The following is a 26,265-nucleotide window of genomic DNA, read 5'->3' as shown; positions in this document are numbered from 1 at the left end:
ACAGCGATAAAGAGAGAAAAAGTAAAGAAACGGAATAAGTAAGAAAAAAGCAGCACGAAAAAGAGAGAGAAAAAGTGAGAGAGAGAGAGACAGAAAGAGTCCTTCACAATTCCTTGATCTAAATCTGATCAGCTGAGATGGTGATTTGAGGTGATTTAATTGCGATGAGCTGGAGCTTCACAGCGTGAAGGAAAAAAGCTGTAACTATTGTTCAGCACCTCCAGGAACTCCTTCCTTCAAGATACTGAGAAAACTATTCCAGGTGACTCTCCCTTATAAAGACACTGAGAATAAAATACCAAGAGTGTGCAGATCTGTCCTCAAAGATACTTAGAAGAGTCTAAAGAATAAAACTAAACTAAATAACTCAGCATGTGTTCCTGTATACCTTTAATATAGTCTTTAATATTAAATTTACAATGTAAAACATCATAAAAAGAAAGAAAAGGGGTGTTCTTAAGCGTACCTTCATGATGTCGAGTCGCTCCTCGTCGCAGCGGACGAACACGCTGGATGAAGAGGAGAGGGGCAGCGAGGTGGAGAGTGTGACGGCCTCTTGCGCCAGTCTCCGCGCTCGCGCTGCACTGTTGGCGTCACTCGCGTTCTTTACCTGCGACATGTAATGGTAGTTCACCTTGAAGACCAGCTTCGCATCCTCGTCCTCGCACACCATCTCAAAGGTGTCTTTAGGAGAGAGAACACACACACACACACACACACACACACAGGACATATGTTAGTTAAGCATCGTTACTTATGGCCCGGTCATACCTGCTCTTAAGATAAATGCAGAGTCAAGCACCTATCATAATTTCCGGGCCTCAAGCCGCAACTTTTTCAACAAGCTTTGAACACTGTGGTTTTTCCGGACGGGATTCGTTTCTCAGGGGGTCCTGGGTTCATTTTGTCTTCACGGGGTACGGGCTAACAGGCTACATGTCCCCAAAACAAACCAGTTCAATCAAAACACTGGAAATTTATTTATTTATTTTTTATAATTTTATTTCTAATTTTTCCCATTTTCTCCCCAATTTACACGGCCAATTACTCAACCCACACATTAGGTCTCCCCCTATCACTAGTGATGCCCCAACACACCAGGAGGGTGAAGACTAACACATGCTTCCTCCGATACATGTAAAGTCAGCCACCGGTTCTTTTCAAGCTGCTGCTGATGCAGCATTGCCGGAGCAGCATCACAGCTCAGCAGCTCAGTTCTGATGCATCAGCTCACAGACGCCCTGTGCTGTGGACATCACCCTAGAAGTGATGTGGGGGGAGAGCGCCATCAACCCACCCAGAGGGAGCATGGCCAATTTTGCTCCCTCTGAGCGCTGGCAGATTGATGGCAAAAAAAAAAACTGGAAATTTAAGCTTTCTGTAAATGAACAGAAGTGCACTCAAAATGTGTTCAATAAAACAAGCATGTAGATTAATCCAGAACTTGCCAGGACAACAAAGTATTTTGCAGCTACTCAACATCAGAGTGTATTGTGCATTTAAAGTGGCGCTCCGAGCGGAGAGGAAGGCTTGGATGAAAAGCGGCGAGAAATAATTTACCAAAAGCGGCCGCATGCAAGTCTGACAGAGGATCCTGATAGCGTAAAAAAAAAAAAAATCCACTATCTGCAACAGGTTTTGAAAGGCTGGACTGCTGCATAATAAAGGGGACAGCACAAGCTTCGCAAAGCACTGCACACTCTCCCAAGACGGAGGTGCCGTAGCTGAAGCACAATGTAGCGACTTTTTCTGGTAGACTACAGTGATATATATTTTTTTTAAACCAGCCATTTCGCAGCACTCTTTGCGCTACATAACGTTATTTGTATACATAGCCTATTTAATCAAAAGGTTCTGTAACATTTTTCTTTGCAAATATATCATATGCCATATAATGTGGACAAGAGCTGCTTTAAGTCGGGTGTGAACGGTATATGTACAAATTCTTTTTTTCTTGTTAAAATTAGTGAGTGTGGGGGGCTCAGCGTGGTCCAGCGGGTTGACAGCGTGCTGCCACTATGATCAGGAGATTGCTGATTCGAATCCTTTCTCTCTGGGTGGGTAGATGGCGCGCTCCCTCCCCACATCACTCCAAAAGGATGATGTTGATCAGCACGAGGCGTCTGTGAGCTGATGTATCGGAACCAGCGCTCGCAGCGCTCTCCTCCAAGCGTGTTGTAATGCTACTTTGCAATGTTGCATCAGCAGCAGTTTGAAAAGAGGCGGTGGCTGACTTCACATGTGTTGGAGGTGGTGTGTGCAGGTCTTTACCCTCCTGGTGTGTTGGGGCATCACTAGTTATAGGGGAAGTCCTAATGAGAGGGTTGGGTAATTGGCCGTGTAAATTGGGGAGGAAATGGGGAAACTCTGCCCCCTTTTCCCCTCCAAACAACTTCTGCGCTCGTCTCTGAGTGCGTGCCGCCGTGTTTGTGTAACTGCTTGCTCCAGCAGGAGCGTGTACCAGTGCCAACCTGTTTACATTCATGTCAGCGGAGATTACCTCAGATGTCTGCGGGCGACTCAAATCGATTGTGGCAGAGCAAAACTCCGCTCATCAATCAGAACGCAGAGGGATGAAGACTGACGGGAGGAATATCTCTCCTACCCAAAGCGAAGCCATGAAGGACCAGTCTCCATCTCTCCATCCCTCCCTGTCTCTTCACTTTCTCCGTCTTTCTTTCCACCCATCTCAGTCTTTCTTCATTCCTTCTGCTCGGGGGGGTTTGTGCAGTTAAGGGAAGCTAACTAAAGGTGGCTTGAGGAGACGGTTCAGCCCACTTACCCGACAACCTGCTTACAAAACATACTTCAAACAGTGCTGCCTCCAGACACGCTCCCGCACCATCGGACCACCACACCAAAGATTAAACAGAAGAACCTTAACAACCCTGAATTCAAAATCCAAGATGTTGCTGTTCCATACATCAGCAGTAGCAATAGCAGATTACTATCTGAGTCTCAGTAAATCAGTCATAAAGACAGCACTGTGCAATTTTGGATGCAAGAAACATTGTATAATACGTAATTAAGTGTTATCTTTAACAAGGCTAGCTAACAGTGATAACCTGGGACATAAAAAAGCAGAGCTTATTTTGATTAAATAAAGACTGTCAAACCAGTTTTGCTACTGTCTTGTTTGAGTACACAAAAGTAAGTAAGCAAGCAATTTATTTTCAAGTGGTGTCGCTAACAACTGAACTGCACTGTTTACTACCATTAACAGTAAGTTGGGCACTCACTAAAAAGTTTGCAAACTCATAATAATAATAATAATCCACTTTTATTATATTAATATTATTAAAGTAAAAGATTTCTGTCCTCGTATGCCGTCCTGACATCCCTGTAACATGCCACTGTTCGTTTCAGTCGACTGCCAGTTAAGAAGGAGGGAGCTGCAGCTTAAACACTCAGCGAACCAGAAGTTTAAGAAGCTATAAATCATAAATAAGAACACACGCAAATGCAGTTTTCAACTGGTATTTTGAGAAAAAAAAAAAAAAGAAAAGAAAACAACAACAGGGAAACTGTTCGGCCATAAACCATGACGATCTTTAAAACGACTAACATCCTAAGAACACTGGAGTCTAAATACTGCAGGGTTATATAAGATTTTTACTAATTTAACACCAATACTCACCGAACTGCAGTTTTTTCATGGCGGCGACATACTTCTCCTCCAAAGAGCGAAGTATGGACAACGGTTTGGGCCTCACTGCGGCTTTCCTTGAGCACTCAGCCAGCTTTCGCTCTGAAAATGGAAATAAAACCCCATCAAAAAAAGCAGTGCCTCACCAGGCTTTGTATACTTGTTACCGGTCATTGGATTCATTCACGTTACAAAAACTTAACATGTTAAAGTAGGTCTTAGCAATATTGTATAAAATAAACAAAAAAAAATTTGTCTTGATATTCTTCACATATATGAAGAACACAACTCTTGATTCTTGATGTAGCTTGCTATCAGCTGCCTGAGCCCTGAGAGAGCACAATGGACCTTGCTTTCTCTGGGTGGATAGATGACGCTCTTTTACCTCATCACTACTAGGGTGATGTCGATCAGCACAAGGTATCTGTGAGCTGATGTGTCGGAACTTTCCTCCAAGCACACTGTGATGCATCAGCAGCAGTTTAAAAACAGGCAGTGATGGACTTTACGTGTCGAAGGAGGCATTTGCTAGTCTTCAAAATCCTTACGTTGAGGCATCACTAGTAACGGAGGGAAAATTAGCCACGTAAATTGGGGAGAAATACAGGAAAAAAATAAAAAATATGTTAAACAAACAAACAAGAAAAATTCTAACATTCTGGGTCTCTGAGTGGTCCAGCGGACTGAGATAAAGCCACTACGATCTGAGGATCACTGGTTCGAGTCCGGGACCATGCTGCTTCACCATCAGCAGCCAGAGTCTGAGAGAGAGCACCATTGGTCATGCTCTTTCTGGGTGGGTAGATGGTGTTCTCTATCCTCATCACTCCATGTGTGATGTTAGTCATCACAGGTGTCTGTTAGCTCTGATGCATCAGAGCTGGGTGGCTGCGCTTTCCTCTGAGTGCACTAGCTACCTAGTGATGATGCTTCATGGGGATCCCTAGTAAGTGGGTTGGGTAATTGGCCTTCCAAATTGGGGAGAAAACAGGATACAATAAAAAAAATAAATAAATAAATAAAAATTCCAAAATCCAAACTGTCCTATGAAGGGTGGTGATGACGGGCAAAACATTAACCATTCACAGTAATAGAAGTTTTCATCAGGGTTGAAACCATACAAAGATGAACAAGAACACCAAGCGGCAGAAGCTTGGGTAACATTGGCAAAATTTGACTTGTCAAATCTTCTGCAAGGCTTGAGGAAATAAAATGTAAAGCCAGTAAAAAAAAAAAGGTCTTTTGCAGTGAAAAATCTCTTTAGCTTGTATTTAAGCAGCTTCCTACAATTTCTTTTATTCTCTCCTTGACAAATGACAGCCACGTCGTTACAAGACGACTACACGGGTACGATTCTTATCGAGCCTCGCTGACTAATGATGATGGCGTTTGGCGGACCATCTCCACTCCAATGAAACACAGCGGCGCAGGGTACTGGAGGGCAGTTACGCCGGCAAGACAATTAGGCACCTACATTTAGAGACTTTATGGCACTTTCTGCTTCTTTCCCATTTGCTGAGAGACACAGACTCCATATGCAGCAGGATGTTCTGTTAAATTCCTGGATGCCTTTAATAGGGCTGTAAGTGCATGATTCGCCTATGAGCATCATAAAAAAATCTGAGATATTGATAGCTTAATTTACTCTATCTGCTGCCGTAACACCGGTGGCGGTTATTAATGCTGTTGAGCATCCCGGTCAATACTAAGCAGTGCGCATGGCACCGAACCAATCAAAGGAGTCTTCAGCATTTCTTAAAAGAAGGAGTACTAATTAAACACTTTAACCATATCTGCCCCTCCTCGTCTCCCTCCCCTCAAGGGGGACGTGCTTCTTAAAGCCGTTACCGTATAGATTTCCTCATAAGAGACGACAGCAGTATCAATCAGTCCTGAAGCACACTCCCTCCTATCTCTCCTCCCATCACACAGAAAGAGAGAGAGAGAGAGAGAGAGAGAGAGAGTAAGACAGAATGAGAGAAAGTAAGAAACAAAGTGAGAGCATGAAAACAAGAGGGAATCAAAATTAGAGTGAGAACAAGAGAGAAAACGAGAAAAACAAAATGAAAGAGTGAGCGAAATGTAGAGAACTATAGAACAAAGTAAGAGAGAAAGAGACAATGAAAAAGCAAGAGAGTGAGACAGAATGAGAGAAAGTGACAGAAACAAAATAAGAGTATGTTATGTACAGTCTTTGGGGGTTAAAGGAGGGTTCAGATATATTCCTTCAGTCTAGTGAACAATAAGAACTTTAACAGCGTTCCAGGGTTGGTTTGAGAAAAATGTCCTTTATAGCTGAAGGTATAAGAAGTTGGCAAATGAGACAAAACGAGAGTGAGAACGACATAAAGTGAGCGACAACATGAGAGTGAGAATGAGAGAGTGAGAGACAAAATGAGAGAGAGAACGACAAAAAGTAAGAGACAAAATGAGAGCGAAAACAAGAGAGTGAGACAAAATGAGTGTGAGAATGAGAGAAAGTGAGAACAATAAATGAGTGAGAACGAGAATGAAACAAAATGATAGAGAGAACGATATAGTAAGAGAAACAAAATGAGAGAGAACGAGAAAGTGAGAGACAAAATGAAAGTGAGAATGAGAGAAAGCACAAAATAAGTGTGAAAATAAGAGAAAGTGAGAACACTAAATAAGAGTGAGAACAAGACTGAAACAAAATGATAGAGAATTATTAAGTAAGAGAAACAAAATGAGTGAGAATGAGAAAGTGAGAGACAATAAGAGAGAATGAGAAAGTGAAACAAAATGAGAGTGAGAACGAGAGAAAGTGAGCGACTCAATGAGAGAGTGAGAACAAGAGAGAAACAAAATGATAGCAAGAACGATAAAGTGAAAGAGAAAGTAAAAGTGAGAACGAGAAAGTGAGAAACAAAAAAAGAGTGAGAATGAGTGAGACAGTGAGAGAGAAAATGAAAGTGAGAACAACAAATTGAGAGAGTGAGAACAAGAGAGTGAGACAGGATGACTGAGAAAGTGAAAGGCAAAATAAGTGGGAGAATGAGAGAGAATAGAAGAAAAAAATGAGAGTGAGATTGAAAGAGAGAGAGAGAGAAAGACCCAATGAGAGAGAAAGTGAGACCAAATGAGAGTGAGAGTGAGTGAGAGAACTGAGAGAAAGACAGACGGAGATAGCAAATCTGAGAAACAATGGGTGATAGACAGATAGATAGATGAACTGAAATGGATCTAGACATGGGCCACACAGATGGACAGCAGAAAAAAAAAAAAAAGGTTCTCTAATTTCTGACACCAGAGTCTGTTTTCAGGCATTTATAGAATGAAAAAAATCCTAGAATACTTTGGTTGAGTTTTAGTTAAGAGTAACAGATTTATTAACTTTATTTAATTTTTTACATCATCACCACATGACTACTTGAATAATAATGAATGGTAGATAAATGATAGAAAATAGGAGGTGTATTATTTACCGTGAGGAAGAGAAGATCGCTCCTTCACATTCTTAATTTAATCTGACCTTCCCTGCTTCACATAATCTATTAACCCACTTTAGAGATCACTTCACAAACGCTCCCATCAATCCCTGCAAAAGCTTTTCTGGAAACAATTGGTGGGGTTAGAGAGCACCTTTCCTCACCCTGCAGGGGAGACAGGGGAGCATTCTCCATCTTTAACCCCACAGAGAGTGAAGAATGACTCCCTCCTACACCCAACAGCACCTGCCTCCTCCAGCATCCATCTGAGCGGTCTACAGTAGCATGACAGGTATGGCTATTGTGTGTACTTTCAGGGAGAAATTACATTTGTAAACTGTCACACAGCTGATGGAATCTAAAGGAGGCCTGAGTGTGGCAGTATCACTCAGCTCCAGACACAGTGATGAGGGTTTTTGGTGCAGCCATACAACTTTTGGACAGGACTTTTAAAGGGTACGGTATTTTTTGCACTGTAAAGTGCACCGGATCAATAAACATCTATTTTTCTGGTCTATTTTCAAACATAAGGTGCAACGGATTATATTATTATTATGCAACACTAGTAAGGAATAGGGGTGTTGTTGTGGAGAGATCTGTACAACAAAACAACAAAAAAAAACTTTTATTTTTTTTTTTTTTAAGTCAAGCGAGCGCTGGATGTTAATCTACACAGATTTCTCTCCTAAAAACTGTTTATTTGGGTGAGTAAACGCTTCAGTTTATTTACAGTAAGCTTAGATTTCCAGATTTCCACTAAGGCTAGCCGCTTAGCGGCTAATGCCACCAGACAGCGCAATATGGCCCTAAAATAAAATCACGATATTTCATGGTATTTTCGCGATAACGATACTCTTGGCGATATGATGTTATACTGAATTTAAAAAATGGTTTCAAAAATACACTACTGCACCAAAATGAATATTACATTTTCTTATTACATATGGTATGATATGGCCCACCCTTAACTGAGATTTAAAAAAACAAAAACAAGAAATGATTCAGTAACATTAATTTGTTACAGAAGTCAATGATCCAGAATGTCATGATACTAATAATTATGCACTCTACGTATCTCCATATATCCAGCATTAAAACAAAATAAATGATACTGGACAGATATAATCTGTCTCTAGTAGATATATAATAGAGAATGAGAACAGAGTGAATTTTTCTTCTGATAAAAACTGTAAAAAAAAAAAGTAGTACTCTGATGTGATAATTAGGGTGGGTGATATGGTACAATATTTCCGGGTATAATATCGTTCACGCTATAATTTTTTTTTGCCAATATTATCGAGTACGATACGATATGGCACAGCCCTAATAGTGGGTAATGCTAATGCTGCTCCAGTAGTGCGAGTCAGGGTAAGGAGCAGTCTACAGTAGGATATACTAACCTTTGAATGGCAAAAAAAGCTAGCGCTTACTGTGGTTAGCGGCTAATGCTAATACTGCTGGAGAACTAAACTGAAACACTAAAGCGGAGTGCCTTTACTGCTCCTTATGACCTGACTGGTAAAATTCATACATGAAGTGCATCGGATTATAAGGCGTACTGGCGATTTTTGGAAAAAATTAAGGATTTTGAGCGCACCTTATTGTGTGAAAAATACGGTAAATAAATCACATGTTTTTTGGTGACTCTGAGGTGACCCTCAGATTAAATTTGGGAAAAAAAAAAAAAAAAGTGGTAGTTTGGGAGGGGCACTGGGCGATGTATGGGTTTAGAGGCAGGGCAGGAGGGAGAGCTGATTGGCTGAGCTGCAGCAGCAGCAGTGTGCCTCTGATAGTGGGATGTCAGCAGGGGGCAGTATTATTGATTGTCTGATCTGCATATTTTGATGCGTCTGCAGAAGTAATGCGGACATGACCACAATAAAAGCATTTTTTAAAGGTTTAAAGGAAATGTTCATACAAATTTAAGCAGGAGTGGTATGTTTTATTATTTCAAATGGAACAAATTTCAGCTGTTAACTGATAAAAATATAAAATAATATAAAATATGGTTCAGGGTTTAGTAGCTCTTTAAGGGCCCTTTCACAGCAAGTCCGCTTGAAATGCACTTCTCCAAGTTTAAAAAATAAAAATACGAATTCAGGCTTCAAATCTTCTGGCCTTAAAAGACACAAGCTGCAATGCTATTACTGTGTCAGTGCAGACCATCACTCTTTAGACAAGGGCAAAATATGGGGCTCTAACTTTAGACACACACACACACACACCCCTCCAATGATTGACTATAACTGCCCTGGATAGAGAACAGCACAAGTAAAAAAGACTGTTCTGACCTGACTTCAGTAAGTTCTTGGGTCATCTACTCTCACCCAGAACCCACTAACCTGATTCAATACCTGCCATTTCTGTGTTGTCAGCTTCACATACTGGCTAGAACATAAGCCAATCAGTACAAGTACAATGTTATATCCAGTTGGGCTCCAACGATTAGTAAATATAATCGACAATGTTGATTATTTAAATTTGTCGACCACAAATTTTGTTGTCGACCAATCGTTAATTTGTAACAGTACTGCTGGTGCTGGTGACAGACGTGCAATGGAAGATGGGCAAATGGCTCACTCATACAGTTTACACTTAACTTAGTCTGTGTCTCCAAAATTACCCAAACACAACAGATGACATATTTACTCACTAAATATCAGCACTTTCCACGTTTAAACAACATCCAGACATTTAAACTCCTTTTAAATTTCATATTCAGCTGTTTATCGTTTTTAAAGATATAATCACTGACTAATCGAAAAAATAATCATCAGATTAGTCGACTAAAATAATCCCTAATATTCAGTCTGCAGCCATTACTTCAAAAACAATCAGTGGAATTAGAAACACTGGAATCAGTTTTGAATTCAAACTCGCTAAAGCGTTAAACCATGTGACCAATTTTAAATCAGTAATGCTTTATTATTTGTTTAACACAATTAATTACGTCACCAAGTTTGACCCCAACCTCTCCCCTGCCCCACCCCCTTGTGGTAAGAATGTGATCTGATCTCGATTGGACCCAGCTATCAAATATACTTAATTTTAACGGAGCTAAACTGCTCATAAGGTGCATTTTAATCTGATATATTCCCCAGATAATATACTGCTAACATTGTCTCTGCCGCTGCTCCATGCTGTTTACACTGTGGACAGTATGTGCAGCGTTAACTGCTCGTATCCATGCCACTCTGTTTAATACATCTGTGTTGAAAACACTGTGTTTGTAAGCACGAAGGCAATTTTTCATACTGTGCAGATATAAGCGCTGGAACACAGAATCTTCTCGCTATATTTACTTTCTCGCTCCCGCACCAGAAAGCACCGACCAATCAGAGGAGAAAACGTGCTCATGTGGTTTACTGGTGCGCATTTTGGCACGTTTAGATTTATGCCTGTGTGAAGCCAAACCAAACCAAACAGATGAAGAAATGCACCAACTGATCCGGAGCATAGAAACCAACTACAGGTGTGAAAACGCTATTTTATACTCAGGAAATTAAGTTCTAATTGAGAAATCCTTACAGTAAAGTAAAATAAAGTTTCCTCCATTCAATTTGTCATGCATTTTTTATTCCAGCACCCCACGTTGGCTTTATCTCCCCTCAAACATACAAGCATATACTAGTATTTTAACACCACTTATATAAATATAACTGCATTTTTCATTTACATTCAAACATCCACGTCCTTCTGTTAAAATCTACTTTCTTGTTCTTTGTAAAATACAGTAGGTCTCTCTGAGTTGTAGATGATACTGCAAATGAAAATCTTCATTGTCTACAGTAGTTAGTGAAAGAAAATGTTCAGAAAAATGAGTGTCTACATCAACTTGTGAATTCTCTTCAGACAGGAGCTAACAGCGCTAGGAACAGAATGGCAGTTAATTCCCGTGTTATTTGTGCAAATAACACATCAGTGTTATATGCTTTGCCTTTTAATTCAGAGCTAAGGAACAACTGGTTAGAATTTGTCTATGGAACACCACCAGCAAAGTACAATTGAGATAGGTAGGTGTATGTTTAGAATAGTTCTGTTTACAATAGATAAAATCTACCCCGGAATTTGGTTCCAACTGCCTGGGTGGCTTTGCTGCGGTTCAGTCAACAAAACCCCAGAGTGGATTTTTACTTTTTACTAGACCTGGACTGCCCACCTCTGTGTGTTTACATAGGTTTACATAGGATCTCCAGTGGATTTTGCGTTTTACAGAAAAGAATACAAAACAATACAAACAATATCAATACTTTATCTGAATACGTGATTTAGGTATGTCTCACCATGGTTGGCCTGTCGGAGGCTGGTGGTGGCGGCGTACACAATCTCAGCCGTCTTCTGAATGTCCGGCACAAGCAGAGTCAGGCCTTCGGGCTCCGGGTCGGACGGCTCTGTCTTCATCACGCCTTTACTCTTGTCTTTCTTCGACCTTTTGATGGACAGAGAGAGGATAAAAGATTATTCTTCACGTGAGACTAAATCCTTTTACATATATATCTCTGTCTGTTACACCAACACACATCTCCAATTGCTTATAGACACGTTTTAATGAATGTATTCAGTTACTTTATGTTCCGCTCATTGCTAACACAGATGTGCAAATGCACAACCATATCTTATCTAGTCCCTGTGGTACTAAAAAAAGTACTTTAAACTGAGTTAAGATTCATTAAGATTCCCTATAAATGGAACTAAGTGGCCTAGGCCAACCCATTAAACACAACATCCCCCATAGCAACCTAACTTTACAGCTGGCTCAAATCAGTCAGATCTGTGTGTCTAAAATATTTAGTTAAAAACATTAATAAAAACTAGTTAGAAAACTGGAAAAATTGCATTTATTACCTGTCCCTACTCTCTAAAATAAATGATTAAATGAGTGCCAGTAACAGGAGTGAATTCCAGTAACAGGAATGAGTGCCATCGACAGGAGTGATTTTTTTGTCATAAATATCAATTATTTGAACTTGTAGTCAACAATTTTTTTGTATTCTCTCTTTCTCGAGAGAAAATCAAAGAAATGAGTGGACTTGCTTTTTTAACCATGCTGAGTTTTGTAACCATTTTTGGATTAGAAACCTCGTAAAAAATTAAGTGAAGCTGCCTGAGATTGACCAGTACATGTTTTGAACAGTTAAATATATAGGTACCACTTTAAAATAAGACTACCTTTATAAAGGGTTTATAAAAGGTTTATAAATGTTTATTATTGTTTATTAATTATGTTGCAAATACTTTAAACCCCGATAATAAGCAGTTCATAAATATATAACACATAAACAGAAATGGCAACAGTGAGCAGAATTTAGCAAAATAGTGATTCCACACTCATTTATACTGGCAAACCTCTTTTATCTTTCTAGATACTGATTTCACTTTGCGTTTTCCATCAATCAGCATTAAACCTGTCATATAAATATATTTATAATTATGTTTAACTATTTACTATAAATTAAATGACTGAAAAGTAAACAATCAATTACCGTTGCCTTTTCAATTTATGTGTTCCAAAGAAAATGTTTAGGAAAACGAGTCGATCAGGAAAAGCACTGTGTCTACCTCAACTTGTGAATTCTCTTCAGACAGAAACTAACAGCACTTGGAACAGCATGGCAGTTCATTACTGTGTTATTTGTGCAAAAAACACATCAGTGTTCTATGCTTTGCCTTTTAATTCAGTAGTACACCTGAGATAGGTAGATGTATGTTTAGAACTGTTCTGTTTACAATAGTTAAAATCCACCCTGGGATTTGGTTCCAACTTGCTACCGTTCAGTCAACAAAACCCAGGGGTGGATTTTTACTTTTTCCTAGACCTGGACTGCACACCTCTGTGTGTTTCCATAGGTTTACATAGGATCTCCGGTGGATTTTACATTTTACAGAAAAGAACACAAAAATAAATACAAAACAATACAAACAATAACAATACTTTATCTCAGTACGTCCAATACGTTCACGTTTCAATCGATGTGTTGTAACTGCTTATCAATGTTTTTAAGGCATTTACAACTCAATCAATAATAATTAATAATCTAAGTTAAAAACCATTTATAAATCCTTTATAAGGGTGGTCTTATTTTAAAGTGGTACCAATATATGTATTAAGAGATTTAGAGTTAAAAAAAGATATATATAAGTTTATTTTGGAAGTGTTACAACAAGCAAATGGCTCCTATTTAGTGGAATGGCCCATAACTCAAAAAACAAAAACTTTTAAAAAAAAATTTTAAAAATACTAATAGTTTTTATAGTTCTCCCAAATAAAAAAAATACATTGCTTTTAATTCTTTGCAAAGACCTTAATGGGCTAATATAAAGAACATCATGACAGGTCTGAAGGTGAAATGTCTTTTGAAAACAACTACCAAGCCAAAGGACTCGAAAAGAGGCTACCTCAATGTCTCTAAATATAGCCGGAGAACGTGGAATTGGTGCACGTGGAGCGTATGATTTGTTCCGAGGTGAAAGTGGAGTCGCTTTTTTAATCCCCTCCCCAGCGTGTAATAAACGCTGTGCTGCTGACTTCATTTTGGGTTGGGAGGTGAGCACTGACAGCGCAGTAACTCAGAAAGAGAAAGGGAGATTAAATTTGCTTCTGTCCGAGTGTTCCTGCGTCCGTCTGCGCCCTTGAGCCAGACGACCGTCTTAATTAGCTCCTCCAACGTCACCTGTGGACAATGCGGCTCAGACTCCTCCAACTTTCCTGCCCTTTTCTCTTTCTCCTTCTTCTTTCTGTTTTCTATTCTGGTTCTGTCTCTCTCGCTCTTTCTCTCTCCTTGGCGCTTTATGAAAGATGCATGCGGAGAGATGTGTACAGTATGGAGGGGATTACTACAGCCTGTGTGTGTTTTACCAACCAATTCTCTACCTCCCCGAGGGAGAAGAAACTGCTTTTGTGTTTGACATGAAATATTCAATGTTTACTCCTCTTAAACACCTTGCTCTAGGAGGCAGGTCGTGGGGACTGGAAGCCGGCGGAGACGCGGGCAGGGTTTCTGACAGGTTCTCGTGTTCAGCTGTCGCGCTTGCTCAGGTTGACGGGGTGAACATGACTCGTATCGGTGCGGGCGTGGCTACAAATTGACCGCTTTTCACAGTTCTTGGCTAATAAATTTTGAGTTACCTCGTCGTTGTGCGTGAATTTCTGTTCTGTTCAATTCAGTTTCTGAATCAGTTTCTCTGATTTTGCTATTTATAGGTTTATGTTTGAGTAAAATGAAGACTGTCGCTTTACTCTATAAACTACGGACAATATTTCTCCCACATTCTAAATAAAAATATGATCATTTAGAGCATTTATTTGCAGAAATGAGTTTTCAGACCTCAAATAATGCAAAGAAAACAAGTTGTTCATATTCATTAAGATTTAAGACATCAGAAATCAATATTTCGTAGAATAACCCTGGTTTTTAATCACAGATTTCATGCATCTTGGCATGATCTCCTCCACCAGTCATACACACTGCTTTTGAATAACTTTATGCCTTTACTCCTGGTGCAAAAATTTCAAGCAGTTCAGCTTGGTTTGATGGTTTGTGATCATCCATCTTCCTCTTGATTTTATTCCAGAGTTTTTTAATCTGGTAAAATTAAAGAAACTCAATTTTTAAGCGGTCTCTTATTTTTTGTCCAGAGCTGTTTTTTTTTAACATTTTAACATATCTTAATTAAGATTTTTACAATAAACACTTTGTAGGAGTTGTAATAACAACAAACTCAAACTGGAACAAGAGCTCTGTACACTGCAGACTGTATTGAGGTGAGCGATTCAGAAGCTATGTTTACATTACCAGGCTGAAGTGACTCAAATCTGGCTCAAATCTGATTTTTTTGGGGCTGTGTGAACGTGCTGAATCTGATTTTTTTTAAAAAATCAGATTTGAGTCACGTTCATATGTGTTCCTAAATCAGATACATATCTTACCTATGGACATGTGACATGAAAGTGAACAGTCAAATCAGAATCCGTCATGTGGTTCTCTCTCGAACCCACACATCTCTTGGTGCAGTTGTGAAGCTATGGCTGCAAAAAACAGCAAAAGCAAACCACCTGGTCTTTTTTTACCTCCTCGACCTGAGCATGTACTTCAGACCAGCTGTTTGTTGTCTCTCCACTCCAGCAAAAGATGCTTCACATATGCTAATGCTGCTAATGGATTCATTTCACCTTCATAAAGCTACAAGTCTTCTCTCAAATATGATTTTTTTTTTTTTTGTTATTGGTGAAGAAGGCAACATTTATACATTAGTATTAATGATGCATGTGAGGCGTTTCAGGGACAGATCCGTTCACATTACACACAGATACAGGTCACTTACATTTGTGAATGTGAACTGTCAAGAGAACCAAATCTGATCTGAGAAAAAAATCGGATTTGAGCAATGTGGCTTGTAATGTGAACGTAGCAAGAGTGAGTATTGAGGATTTAGGCTCAGTGCATTAAGGTAGCAAAATATAGAGCAAGGTAAAGGTCCCAAAATTGCCTATAAAGGGTTCACTTACTTTTTCTAGCCTGCACTAACTGTGGACTGTGGGTTCCGAGGCATGATATTAATTTTGTTACATTGTGTCTGAAGCACCACATGCATGCTCACTTGCATGCATGTGAATAAGTAACAGGTGCACACTCACCTGAGGCGGTTGGTGTAGGTGTCCACGCAAGTCTTCATCTTGGCCAGCAGCATGCCGACAGAGGTCTGGCTCTCTGAGCGCTCCTCGTCTTCCTCTTCTTCGCTGGCGTCGCCTGAGAGCGGCAGCAGCAGCGGCACCAGCCCCGTGCACGTGGAGATGGCCCTCAGGAGCTCCAGCAGAGCACGATAGAGAGGAACATGGCGAGCCATGTCCAAAACTGAGAGAGAGAAAAAGAACAAATAGAGAGAGAAAGAATTTAATATAAGGCTTATATAGATGAAGAGAACACTTCTACAGACACTTTCTAGAAACCCAAGGACCATTTACACTCAGCACTTATTCATACACCGGTGAGAAGCAGCAGCCAATAGCACACAGCGAACTACCAGAAACAACCGTCCACCTGGAGGACTGATCTCCATGTTTTTGGACTGTGGGAGGAAACCCATGCAGACACAAGGAGAACATGAAAACTCCACCCAGATAGGGACTTGAACCCAAGACCTCAGAGCTGGGCACTGAACATGCTAAACACCAAGCCACTGTATACTGTATGCTGTATGCCAGGGGTGTCCAAACTTTTTTTGTTGGGGGCCAGAAGGAGAAATATATGTGCAGTCACTGGCCACAGACTCTGTAATAAAACAAATAATGAAATATACTACTTATAATAATACTTTTTTTCTTAATTACTATCATTCACACACCATTTTACTTGAGTTACTATCTTTATCCATCTTTGACAGTGTTGTGTAAACTAAGATTTTCAAATTGATGTTTCGTTTTATAATGTCTCTTAATATTATACTCCTAATTAGGCAACTGATTCCTGACAAATTAAACACACACACTTCCCTCTGAACATGTTCCCAACATGCCTGAAATTTTCTTTTTTCATTTCTTTGGAGTTGTTAAGACTCTTTGGTGCGTTTTCTGCGCCACAACTGCGAATTCTTGTGGCTTTTAGACTCTTTGTCCCATTTTCTGCGCTACAACTGCGCATTCTTGCCGCATATAGACTCTTTGGTCTGTTTTTCGCGCTACAACTGCGCATTCTCGCCACTTTTAGCCTCTTTGGCCCATTTTCTGCGCCACAACTGCGCATTCTTGCTGTATATAGACTCTTTGGCCCGTTTTCTGCGCCACAACTGAGCCATCTTGCCGCTTTTAGACTCTTTGGCCCGTTTTCTGCGCCACAACTGTGCATTCTTGCCGCATATAGACTCTTTGGTCTGTTTTTCGCGCTACAACTGCGCATTCTCGCCGCTTTTAGCCTCTTTGGCCCATTTTCTGACACCTAGCGTTTACACTTTGAATCTCACATTATAAAAACCTGCGGGCCAACTTCAATTTTATTTCTAAAATTCCTCACGAGCCACTTCAAAAAAGGAAACAGGCCGCAAATGGCCAGCAGGCCATGGTTTGGACACCCCTGCTGTATGCTAAGCTCCACAAAACCCACCAGCACAGCTGAAACCCAGAACAGAACCAGAACCAAAACCAGTCTTCTTCTGAAGATCAATTTCAGATCAAAGCAGAGCCAACCATGACAATTTACACACACATTACATTCTACCCACTCAATAATGAATTCTCTCTTCTCTATTATGTATGAGACTTGGCAGCTCGTGTGATACGACCAGCGCGATGTGACTGAATTACTACCAAGAGCCAGGCCAACACATGCACTGGGACCAGAAGAGACAGGGCTTCCCTCCGCTTAATCCCAGAGATGGAAGAGCAGAGATAGACTATGTCACAGTCTTCTCTTTTCAGGCTGTTTGAGCACTAAAGCAGGACGAAAAGAGGAAGCAAGAACAAGCATTAATGTGTGTTTAAGAGGAGAACCGATCACTATCTGTCTGTCTCAAACATCATCCAATTTCCAAAAAAGCAGAAACAATCAACAAGCAATAATATCAAGATCGTGAACGTTGAAAAGACTAGCCTTAACTATCCGGACAGGATTAGTTTCTCAAAGGGACATCTGTGAAAAATAATTGCATCCGGACTGCAGTTGAAAAAACAAGACGAGTGAGTTTTTTGGCTTTCTCGGTCTCGTGACATCGTGTTCAGTAGCTCCTCCATTTCCACTCGCTGTTGTTTACTTGGATCTCTGTGGAAACGTGTGCTCTAAGTGTAATAATGGTGCATGGCAGTGGACGAATAGCTATTTTATTAAACGCGAGGTGACAAAACTCAGAGATGTGGATCCGGACAGGACTTAAATTAGCGGAGGACCACAGAGTTCAGCCAAAACAGTAAATAATTCGGCCTGTAATTTTTTCAGAGGATGTCTAATTACCTCAGGACCCCCTGAGAAACTAATCCCATCCAGATAGGGCTTTAGATAGGCCAATAGCAAGACAACAAGGTCATGGACGGTTTTATTGCACAAATGTATTTCTGTGTTTTGAAACCACGGACACAGTTTGTAATGACCACTAATGACTTTCATTTTAATGGTAAGTTTTTATACTCTTTTGGGAACATAAAGATATGCTTATTTTACATAAGTGTATTTCACTCATTTTCAAATGATGCTAAACAAAATCAACAGGAAATAAAAGCTGAAAAAAAAGAAAAAAATAGGAAAAGAGAAAGCCTTTCATAGGGATGTGTTTATGATCTGTTGGCCATGTCTGGTGGCTTCTAGTATGTCGTCCTTGTCGTGCAAAATAGCAATTTCACAGGAGAAGGAAAAAACTGGATGATATAATCTCAAATAAATGCTTTTATTTCTTTCTTTAAACTAATAAATTTACTTTTACTTGAATAACTGTACGATTATTAAAATGAATAATGCATTACAGCATTTATTTTGGTACATGCTAATCAAGTTGTTCAGCAATGAGGATGTCTGCTTTCGGTACAGTTTCATATTTCGGGTGTTTTTTATTTTTTTTTCAGCTAGCATAATGACCACAGAAACCACCTGCGATTCCATAGCTACTACAAAGCAACCGCACAGGAACCACCTGCAATATCATAGCCACCATGTTTTAAAGGAGAACTCCAGTGTAAAATAGACTTTTGGTGTAGTAAACCAGAAAAAAAAAGTACTTACCTTTGATGAACAGCACACCTCCATTCTCCCACAGCATTCAGAGATCCAGAAATTTAACAGTTTAACAGGATTCTAGCAAGAAGGTTTGGAGCTACTTTGAGCTGGATAACGGTGGAAAAAGCTATTTATCGGGGCAAATTATACCCCGTGTCACCCAGTCTGAAGGGTGTTTGGACAAACCGTTAAAACATCAGGATCTCCGAACGCTGTGGGACAATAAAGGTGTGCTGTTCATCAAAGGCAAGTACTTTTTTATCACAGATCAAAAGCACATCAACCCCCTGGGATACCATAGCAACCACATAGTAACAGCACAGAGACCACTAGAGACACCATAGCCACCATGTATCAATAGCACATTAATCACCTGGGACACCTTAACTTTCAGCTAGCATCATTACAGAAATGAGCTGAAACACCATAGCAACCACATAGCAACAGCATATTAAACACCAGGGATACAATAACACTCAGCTAGCATCATTACAGAAATCAGCTGGAACACCCCAGCAACCACATAGCAACAGCATAGTAACCCCTAAGATCTCTCTCTCTCTGTGTCTCTCTGCTGGACACTGCCACGGGAGCTGGCACAGAGAGCTGCTTGACTGTGATGTGTGAGGGCTCTTTGTGTGCTTAAGTGCTTTAGGGGGGTGGGGGGGCGTCCGTAATCCATTTGTGACACGTTCAGGTCTGAAAAAGAGAGAGAGAGAAAGAGAAAGAGAGAGCGCGTGAAAAAGAGCTTGCTTTAAAGTGAGAGCACTGAGCAAAAGAGAGAGAACGTTCAGGAGAAGACAGAAGGAAAGTAAGAGAGACTTAAAGAAAAAGAAATGGCAGTGAGAGGAAAAAGAAAGAAAGAACAAATGGATGAAAGCAAGAGAGCAGAGAAAGAAGAAAATAAAGAGAGGGAAACAGGCAGAAGTCAGACAGTTTGAGAGTGAAAAAGATGAAAGCAAAGTAAGAAAACTTGACAAAAAGAGAGTGCAAGAGAAAAGACAGAAGGCAAGACAGCAGATCTAACAGAATAATAGAGAGAACAAGAGAATACAAATGAGAAAGCAGGTGCAAGAGAGTGAGCAAAGGAAAGAAAAAGAAAAGACTGCAGGCGCAAGAGAGCACAAGTTTGAGAGAGAGGAAAGAAAGAAGTCAGAAAAAAGAAAGCAGCAATACTGAAAGAAAAATGAGAAAAACAGTGGAAGAGCCAGATAAGAGAGAACCAGAGAGAGAACCAGACAAAAAGTGTAACAAGTGCAAGAGTGCGAGAGGAGTGACCGGATGAGTAAATGAGTAGAAGTGTGTGAGAGTGACACATGGGAGAGCGAGAAAGTTAAGAGTGTGAAAGTGATGGAAAGAGAGTGTGCAACAGTGAGTTACATTTAGAAAGAGTGTGAGAATGAGGTATCGAGAGAGAGAGAGAGAGAGCGTGTACAGATCATGTTGTACAGAAAGAAAGAGAAAGACAGATAATGAAAAAGAGTGCAGAGAAGGCGAGTGAGAGAATGAGTGAGAGGTGACCTAAAGAGTGACCTGTAGAAAAAGAGAGAGAAAACTAAAAAGGAGAAAGAAAGGCTGTGAGAAAGCACATACATGAGAAAATCCTAATAAGAGATAGAGCGAGAGATAGGAAATAAGAAAAGAGATAGGCAGTAAGAGAGAGCGTGAGACAGAGAATATGTGAGAGCACCCAAGTTGGGGAGAGAATTTGAATTAAGACTGAAAGACAGTGAGTGAGTGAGAGAGAGAGAGAGAGAGATAGAGAGTAAGAGAGAGAGAGCATTTGATTAAAGAAAGTGTGTGAAAGCAAGTGAGTGAGTAAAGGGGGAGAGAGCGCGAGAGAGAGATAAAAAATGAATAAAAAGATGCACTGGTTTAGCTCAAGTGGGTTGCTCACTTTCTGAATGGCTTGTGTTTGCCAAATGTGGTGTGTGTGTACGTGTGTGTGTGTGCGGGTGTATGTGTGTGTGTGTGTGTGTACCACAGGGAATGTTCTTCACGGATATAAGGGCGCTTTTTTCTGGCCGTGTCCCAATTCACTAGCCGGGGCAGCGGAAGTATACTGGAGCGCGACCCTGACGACATGGGTTTACCTGCTTTGAGATCAACTGTTCTGCAATTGGGTTCAACAACCCTCGGGGCTGGAGAGCTACTAGTCTGTAGCACACCATCCCATTACACTTCATTTTCCCAAACAGAATTTTTTTTGTGGCCCACCATGTAATGGCTTGGAAAATATCTGGCCCGCTGCCAAACTTAATTGCTGACCCCTTTTCAGTTTAATGAAGAACCATTTAACCGCAGTACAACTACAAACTACAAATAGAACAGTAGTAATTACAATAACCTGGACATGAAAACAGTAACACGTCTAAAAATCCCAACCCAGAGGCATCCACTCTTATTGTTCAGTTTGTTGAAATGGTCTTCCGGTTCCTCCTCCTCCTCCCTCAATGTCAGCCCGCTTGTGCATTCTCCTCGCGCTCCTTCTGTTCTAGTCCATCTCTCCTTCAGCATCATTTCATTCAGACGCTAACTGATTTACTGCGCACAAATACACATCTCTCTCAGCTCCCTCTCTCTTCCTCTTTCATCAGACATTCAGAACCATGTCCGATTGGGCGGATGATAAACAGTGCTAGCCCATGCACCGAGGACGCGGGGACGTGGGCAAGAGTCCAGCCTGACCTTCTCGTCGTCTCCAGGGCCGTTCCAGGCTAAGTAAAGCTTTCAGAATGGGACGGGGACGAGCGGGACAGACGGCGGGACACCTCATACCCATTTAGAAGTTTGTGGAGGAGCTCATGAGTTGATTCACAATACTGTGAATGCCTATTCTGGTCCAAATAAAAACGTGTGTTTTGATTGACTAGAATTCTAGAATTAGCCTCTTTGAGTTGTAACAATTCAAATGCATTACACTGTACATTGCTTACGAAAACCTGGATGTGCAAGGTGTGCAGGAAATATTGCTAGTTGATCTACAAGGAAGAGCAAAAGGAGCTTAGCAGCTGCAAAAATGACGATGTAACAGGCTGCGGCCTTTTACCACGAATCAGTCAAGGAATGTCTGGTGTGCTAGAGCTGCCCCGGTCAATCACAAGTAAACACTATTATTAAAATATTGTAATACGGCAAAAATATTGAGTCTAGAAGCAACATCAGCTCAAGTCAGGCCTCAGAAAGATGGTTTTCATTAAGGTCACCTTTTGTTATGCATAGTGTAAAGCTGGAGTGAGCCACCCCAGTCTCAGAACCCCACACCATGACATTGGTTTTAAACTTGTTGCTGATAACAGACTGGACGGTCTTTTAGATATTTGGTCTAAATCATACTCTATCTCCATGTCCTCCAAAAAACAAGATCTGGGATAATAAGTCATAGTCATCCCAGAAGCTTCCAAGCCCAAAGAAGTTGATGCTGCTTCTAGACATGGTTGACATAAGGCTCCTGTTTTGCAAATGCAGGTATGATACATTTATCGTAAATTAAATAAAGCATTACAAGACAAAACAATAAATACTAGTGCATCTCAAAAAATAAAATATCATTGAAAAGTTACTTCATTTCAGTAATTCAGTTCAAAATATGAAATTCATATATTATATAGATGTATTACACACAGAGTGATCTATTTTAAGAGTGTATTTATTTTATTGTTGATGATTATGGCTTACAGCTAATAAAAATCCAAAAATCAGTGTCTCAGAAAATAAGAATATTATATAAGACCAATTGGTGCTTTTGGCAGTGTGGGCACACTGTGCCAAGTCCTGCTGGAAAATGAAATCCGCATCTCCATAAAATTGATATAATGCAGTGGAAACACCAGAAGATGACATGTCTCTTCAAACCATCACTGATTGGTGGAAACTTCACACTAGACCTCAAGCAGTTTGGACTGTGTGTCTCTCCACTCTTCCTCCAGACTATGATCCCTTGATTTACAAATGAAATGTAAAATTTACTGATGATCAGTGATGGTCTGGAGTTTGGAGATGAATCTGGGTTTGGTGAATGCTATCTATGGTAGAACTAGATAATAGTTAGAAATTACAACTATATCTGTGCCAACAAGGTTTGAGGAGTTTGGATTTGAGAACATCCAGAGATCTGAACAGATCCATGACCTCGACCCCACTCAATACCTTTGGGATGAACTGGAACGCTGACTGTGAGCCAGGCCTTCTCATTTATCATCATTGACTGACATTACACATGCTCTTTGACAGAACAGTCAGGAATTCCCACTGAGGCACTTCAACACACTCAAACACCAGCCTCCAAGAGCTGCAGAAGAAAAGCAACTCCATATTAATGAGCCTGGAGTTGGAATGGAATATAGCTCATATAGGACACACTTTTTAATAAAGAAATTTGTTAAAATTTAGATATTTAACTATGTCGGTACAATTATCAAAAACAGTTACATTCACATGTAAGAAGACAGCTCATTTCGGTTCATTTTCTGTTTGGATTTCTGTTCAGTGTTGTAGCCTGTTGTTAGAGCCTACTGTTCTGATTGTGAAAAAATACAATTTATTTTAATCTGATAGGTTTTTTTTTTTTCCTATGACAAACCTGATTAGGGCTGCAACTAATGATTATTTGGCTAGTCAAATAATTCTATGGGCATGGTGGCTAGTAATTTATTCATTCATTCATTCATTCATTCATAATCTGTCGATTTTTTATTGATTGTTAGTTATGAATTCCTGATTTCCAGCATTTTTATTAATAAGCCAAACCTACTTAGTCTTTAACTAATTCTGTAGTTGTATAAGGAACACACACCCTACCATTATTAAAAATGTTAGTGTTTACATAAGGAATTAAGCGGATACCTACATTAATTTGATCATCATTATTATTATATAAACACAACAGCAGCGTACCGTAATGTAAATATACCTGTGGCTGTGGTTCTTCAGCACTTTCACACAATGTCAGAGTCTAAAAAAGACCTTGTAAAGGGCTTTACATCTATTATTAAAAATGTTTGGATTGATTTTCTTTTACTCTGAATGGAACTGCTGCTGCATTTAAGGTGGAACAGAAACTTCAATAAACGTGAGAACCATATAAATGTACTAAAGATAAGACAGATTTTGTTTAACTACTCTAGCAGGCTCTTGTAACACTGAGTGAGAGAGAAAATAGAACCCGTCGCTAACGGTAGCGTCTCAAACCACAGCTTGTGTAGGAATTGCTGGTCGAAATGCCACATTTAAGGTGGAAGGAAAAACTAAGGGGGCAAATGCTAATCTTTGTTAACTTGTTCATTAAAAATGAGTGAGAAATAAAGTTACTAAGAAGAAGACACATGTTGTTTAACTACTCTAGCAGGCTCCAACATGCATCCAGTTTAATGGTACTTTCCTGCCATGGCTTTGGCTGGTTCACTGCCCCACATCAGGGCGTAGCAACTGTACTTATGTGTATAATAATGTAGACTCAACAAATCGATTATTAATCAAATCTTAGTTGTTACAGTCCTAAATATAATTTAAACAACTGTAGTACACTGCCGCACTTACAGTATCACAATATATTGAGATAAACATTTGTAATACGTAATACGTTATCATATCCCAAAAGTTCTTGCCGATACGCAGCACAAGGTTTAATCTGCTGTGGAATGCATTTATATTCAGTGTATTTGTGCACTGTCATTTCCGGGCAATACGCCTCAACTTTTTTCACACAAATTGAACATTGTGGCTACTATACGTTTTTTTTTTTGTTTACGGGCTAACAAGCTTCAAAAGTGCTTTACTAGCCCAAATAAACTGTTTTCAAAAGAGATAAGCGTGTTCATTAGCGTATTCCGCTGTTCCCTGAGTGCAGAAGCCAAAGCGCAATATAGGCTAGGCTATTAATAAGCTGCAGTAGGCATGGACAATATTTCGATATCGGTATTTATCGCGATAAGAAATGTTTCAATAACGGTGATATCATTTTTGTGATATATCAATATGTATTATTTACAGACAGGCGTTTTTAAGCGGCGTCAGTTCACTGCAGCCCTGAACATAGCCGGGCTACGTCAGTGCGTGATGACGCAATCATACAGGCACGTAGCCAGATAGGCTAGGCTAGGCTAGACTAGACCTGGGTCGCCTCCTCTCCGCTCCGCACTGCACCTAAAATCTCCCGCGCATACCTGTCAAGTTTTAGATTTAAAAATAAGGGATATTTTCCTATGTACGCTTAAAGCCGCCCCACCAGCCCAAGGAAGGTTCAGTATCCCTTACATTTTAAGACAGGTTTACAAAAAATCTTTTGATACAGCCAAATTAAAAACCCTTTTCTATATATTTTTTAAAAAGTTAAGATTTCATGTCTTTTTTTGGCATAAATGCACTCTTTTATATGATATATTTTTTATTTATTTAATGGATTTAAAATTGAACAAAGGGTGCACAAATTCGGCAAAATGACTGTTGGTGACCTAAAAATAGTATTATGAGCAAAAAGGACATGGACCAGATATATTCCATCAGTAAAAATTAGTCCTAAGTGTCCTACACAATTAATAATTTTTAATGAATACTTCTTTCTTTTGATCACTCCACCCCTGATTAGTTCAGTTAATTTCGGTCCTCTCCACATTTTTAGTTAAACCGAGTCACAAGCTGTATTTTTTGATTTTAAAAGGTTTAATCTGTGTGTTTTATTTTGGAGACGAGTATTTTTAAGCAGCTATCAGAAAAATATCATCACAGTTTTGCATGATTAGCCTACCGTTACCTTTCTTTTAGAAAAATCGCTGAATATCCACATATGTTTTAACATCAGCAGCTCCAACTAGCTGCCTGAACTCACAGCGACGGGGGGGGGGGGGGGCTTCCCCACACTGACCCTCCTTTGCAAGCTAATTGGCTGTTTCTCTTGAAAGGCGGGACTTTCTCCTTGAACCGGCTCCACGATTGGTTAAGAGACACAGAGCAGTCAGTGCCCTGTCTCCTGAATAATATATATGTTTTTTTTATCTTAATATAATACGGGAAATTTACGGGAAAATACTAATACGGGAGGACGGCGGGAAAGAGGAGTAAAATACGGTAGTTTCCCGGCCAAAACGGGAGACTTGACAGGTATGCTCCCGCGATGAAGCGAAACTGACCATAACCGAGCGGATCTCCGCTCTGCACCTAAAACCCGCCCGCGATGAAACGAAACCGTCTCTAACCGAGCGGATCACCGCTCCGCTCCGCACCTAAAACCTCCCGCGATGAAACGAAACCTACTCTAACCCGCTCGTTTTCATCGCAGGACATTTTAGATGAAGAATGAGCGGATAGTTGGGGGAGGCAGGTCTAATTCAGTGGTTCGGCGTTCAAAGGTTTGATAAACTTCAGACTTCAGCTTGCTCCAAATTGTTCTGGAGAGTGGAGCCGACCAGCAACAGTAATACATTCGTTCCTCCACCTCAAGCAGATTCACTACACACAATATCTTCCTTATTCTGGC

At 40.1% G+C, this 26,265-nt stretch overlaps 1 protein-coding gene across 19 annotated transcripts in view; it reads right to left on the bottom strand.

The window, feature by feature from the left end:
- Positions 1-26,265, bottom strand: part of birc6 (baculoviral IAP repeat containing 6) — a 231,106-nt gene that overhangs the window by 42,429 nt on the left and 162,412 nt on the right. For all 19 annotated transcript variants that reach the window (XM_022672703.2, XM_022672707.2, XM_022672695.2 and 16 more), the window contains exons 67-70: positions 15,731-15,947; positions 11,379-11,524; positions 3,638-3,748; positions 467-684 (exon numbers count right to left, since the gene is read on the bottom strand). In XM_022672703.2, the coding sequence (XP_022528424.2) occupies positions 467-684; positions 3,638-3,748; positions 11,379-11,524; positions 15,731-15,947 (692 nt within the window). The remainder of the gene's footprint in view (positions 1-466; positions 685-3,637; positions 3,749-11,378; positions 11,525-15,730; positions 15,948-26,265) is intronic.

This window comes from Astyanax mexicanus, chromosome 14 (assembly GCF_023375975.1).
Source record: "Astyanax mexicanus isolate ESR-SI-001 chromosome 14, AstMex3_surface, whole genome shotgun sequence".
NCBI lineage: Eukaryota > Metazoa > Chordata > Actinopteri > Characiformes > Acestrorhamphidae > Astyanax > Astyanax mexicanus.
Note: the sequence above shows the minus strand (reverse complement) of the source record. Positions and strands in the feature narration are given on the sequence as shown.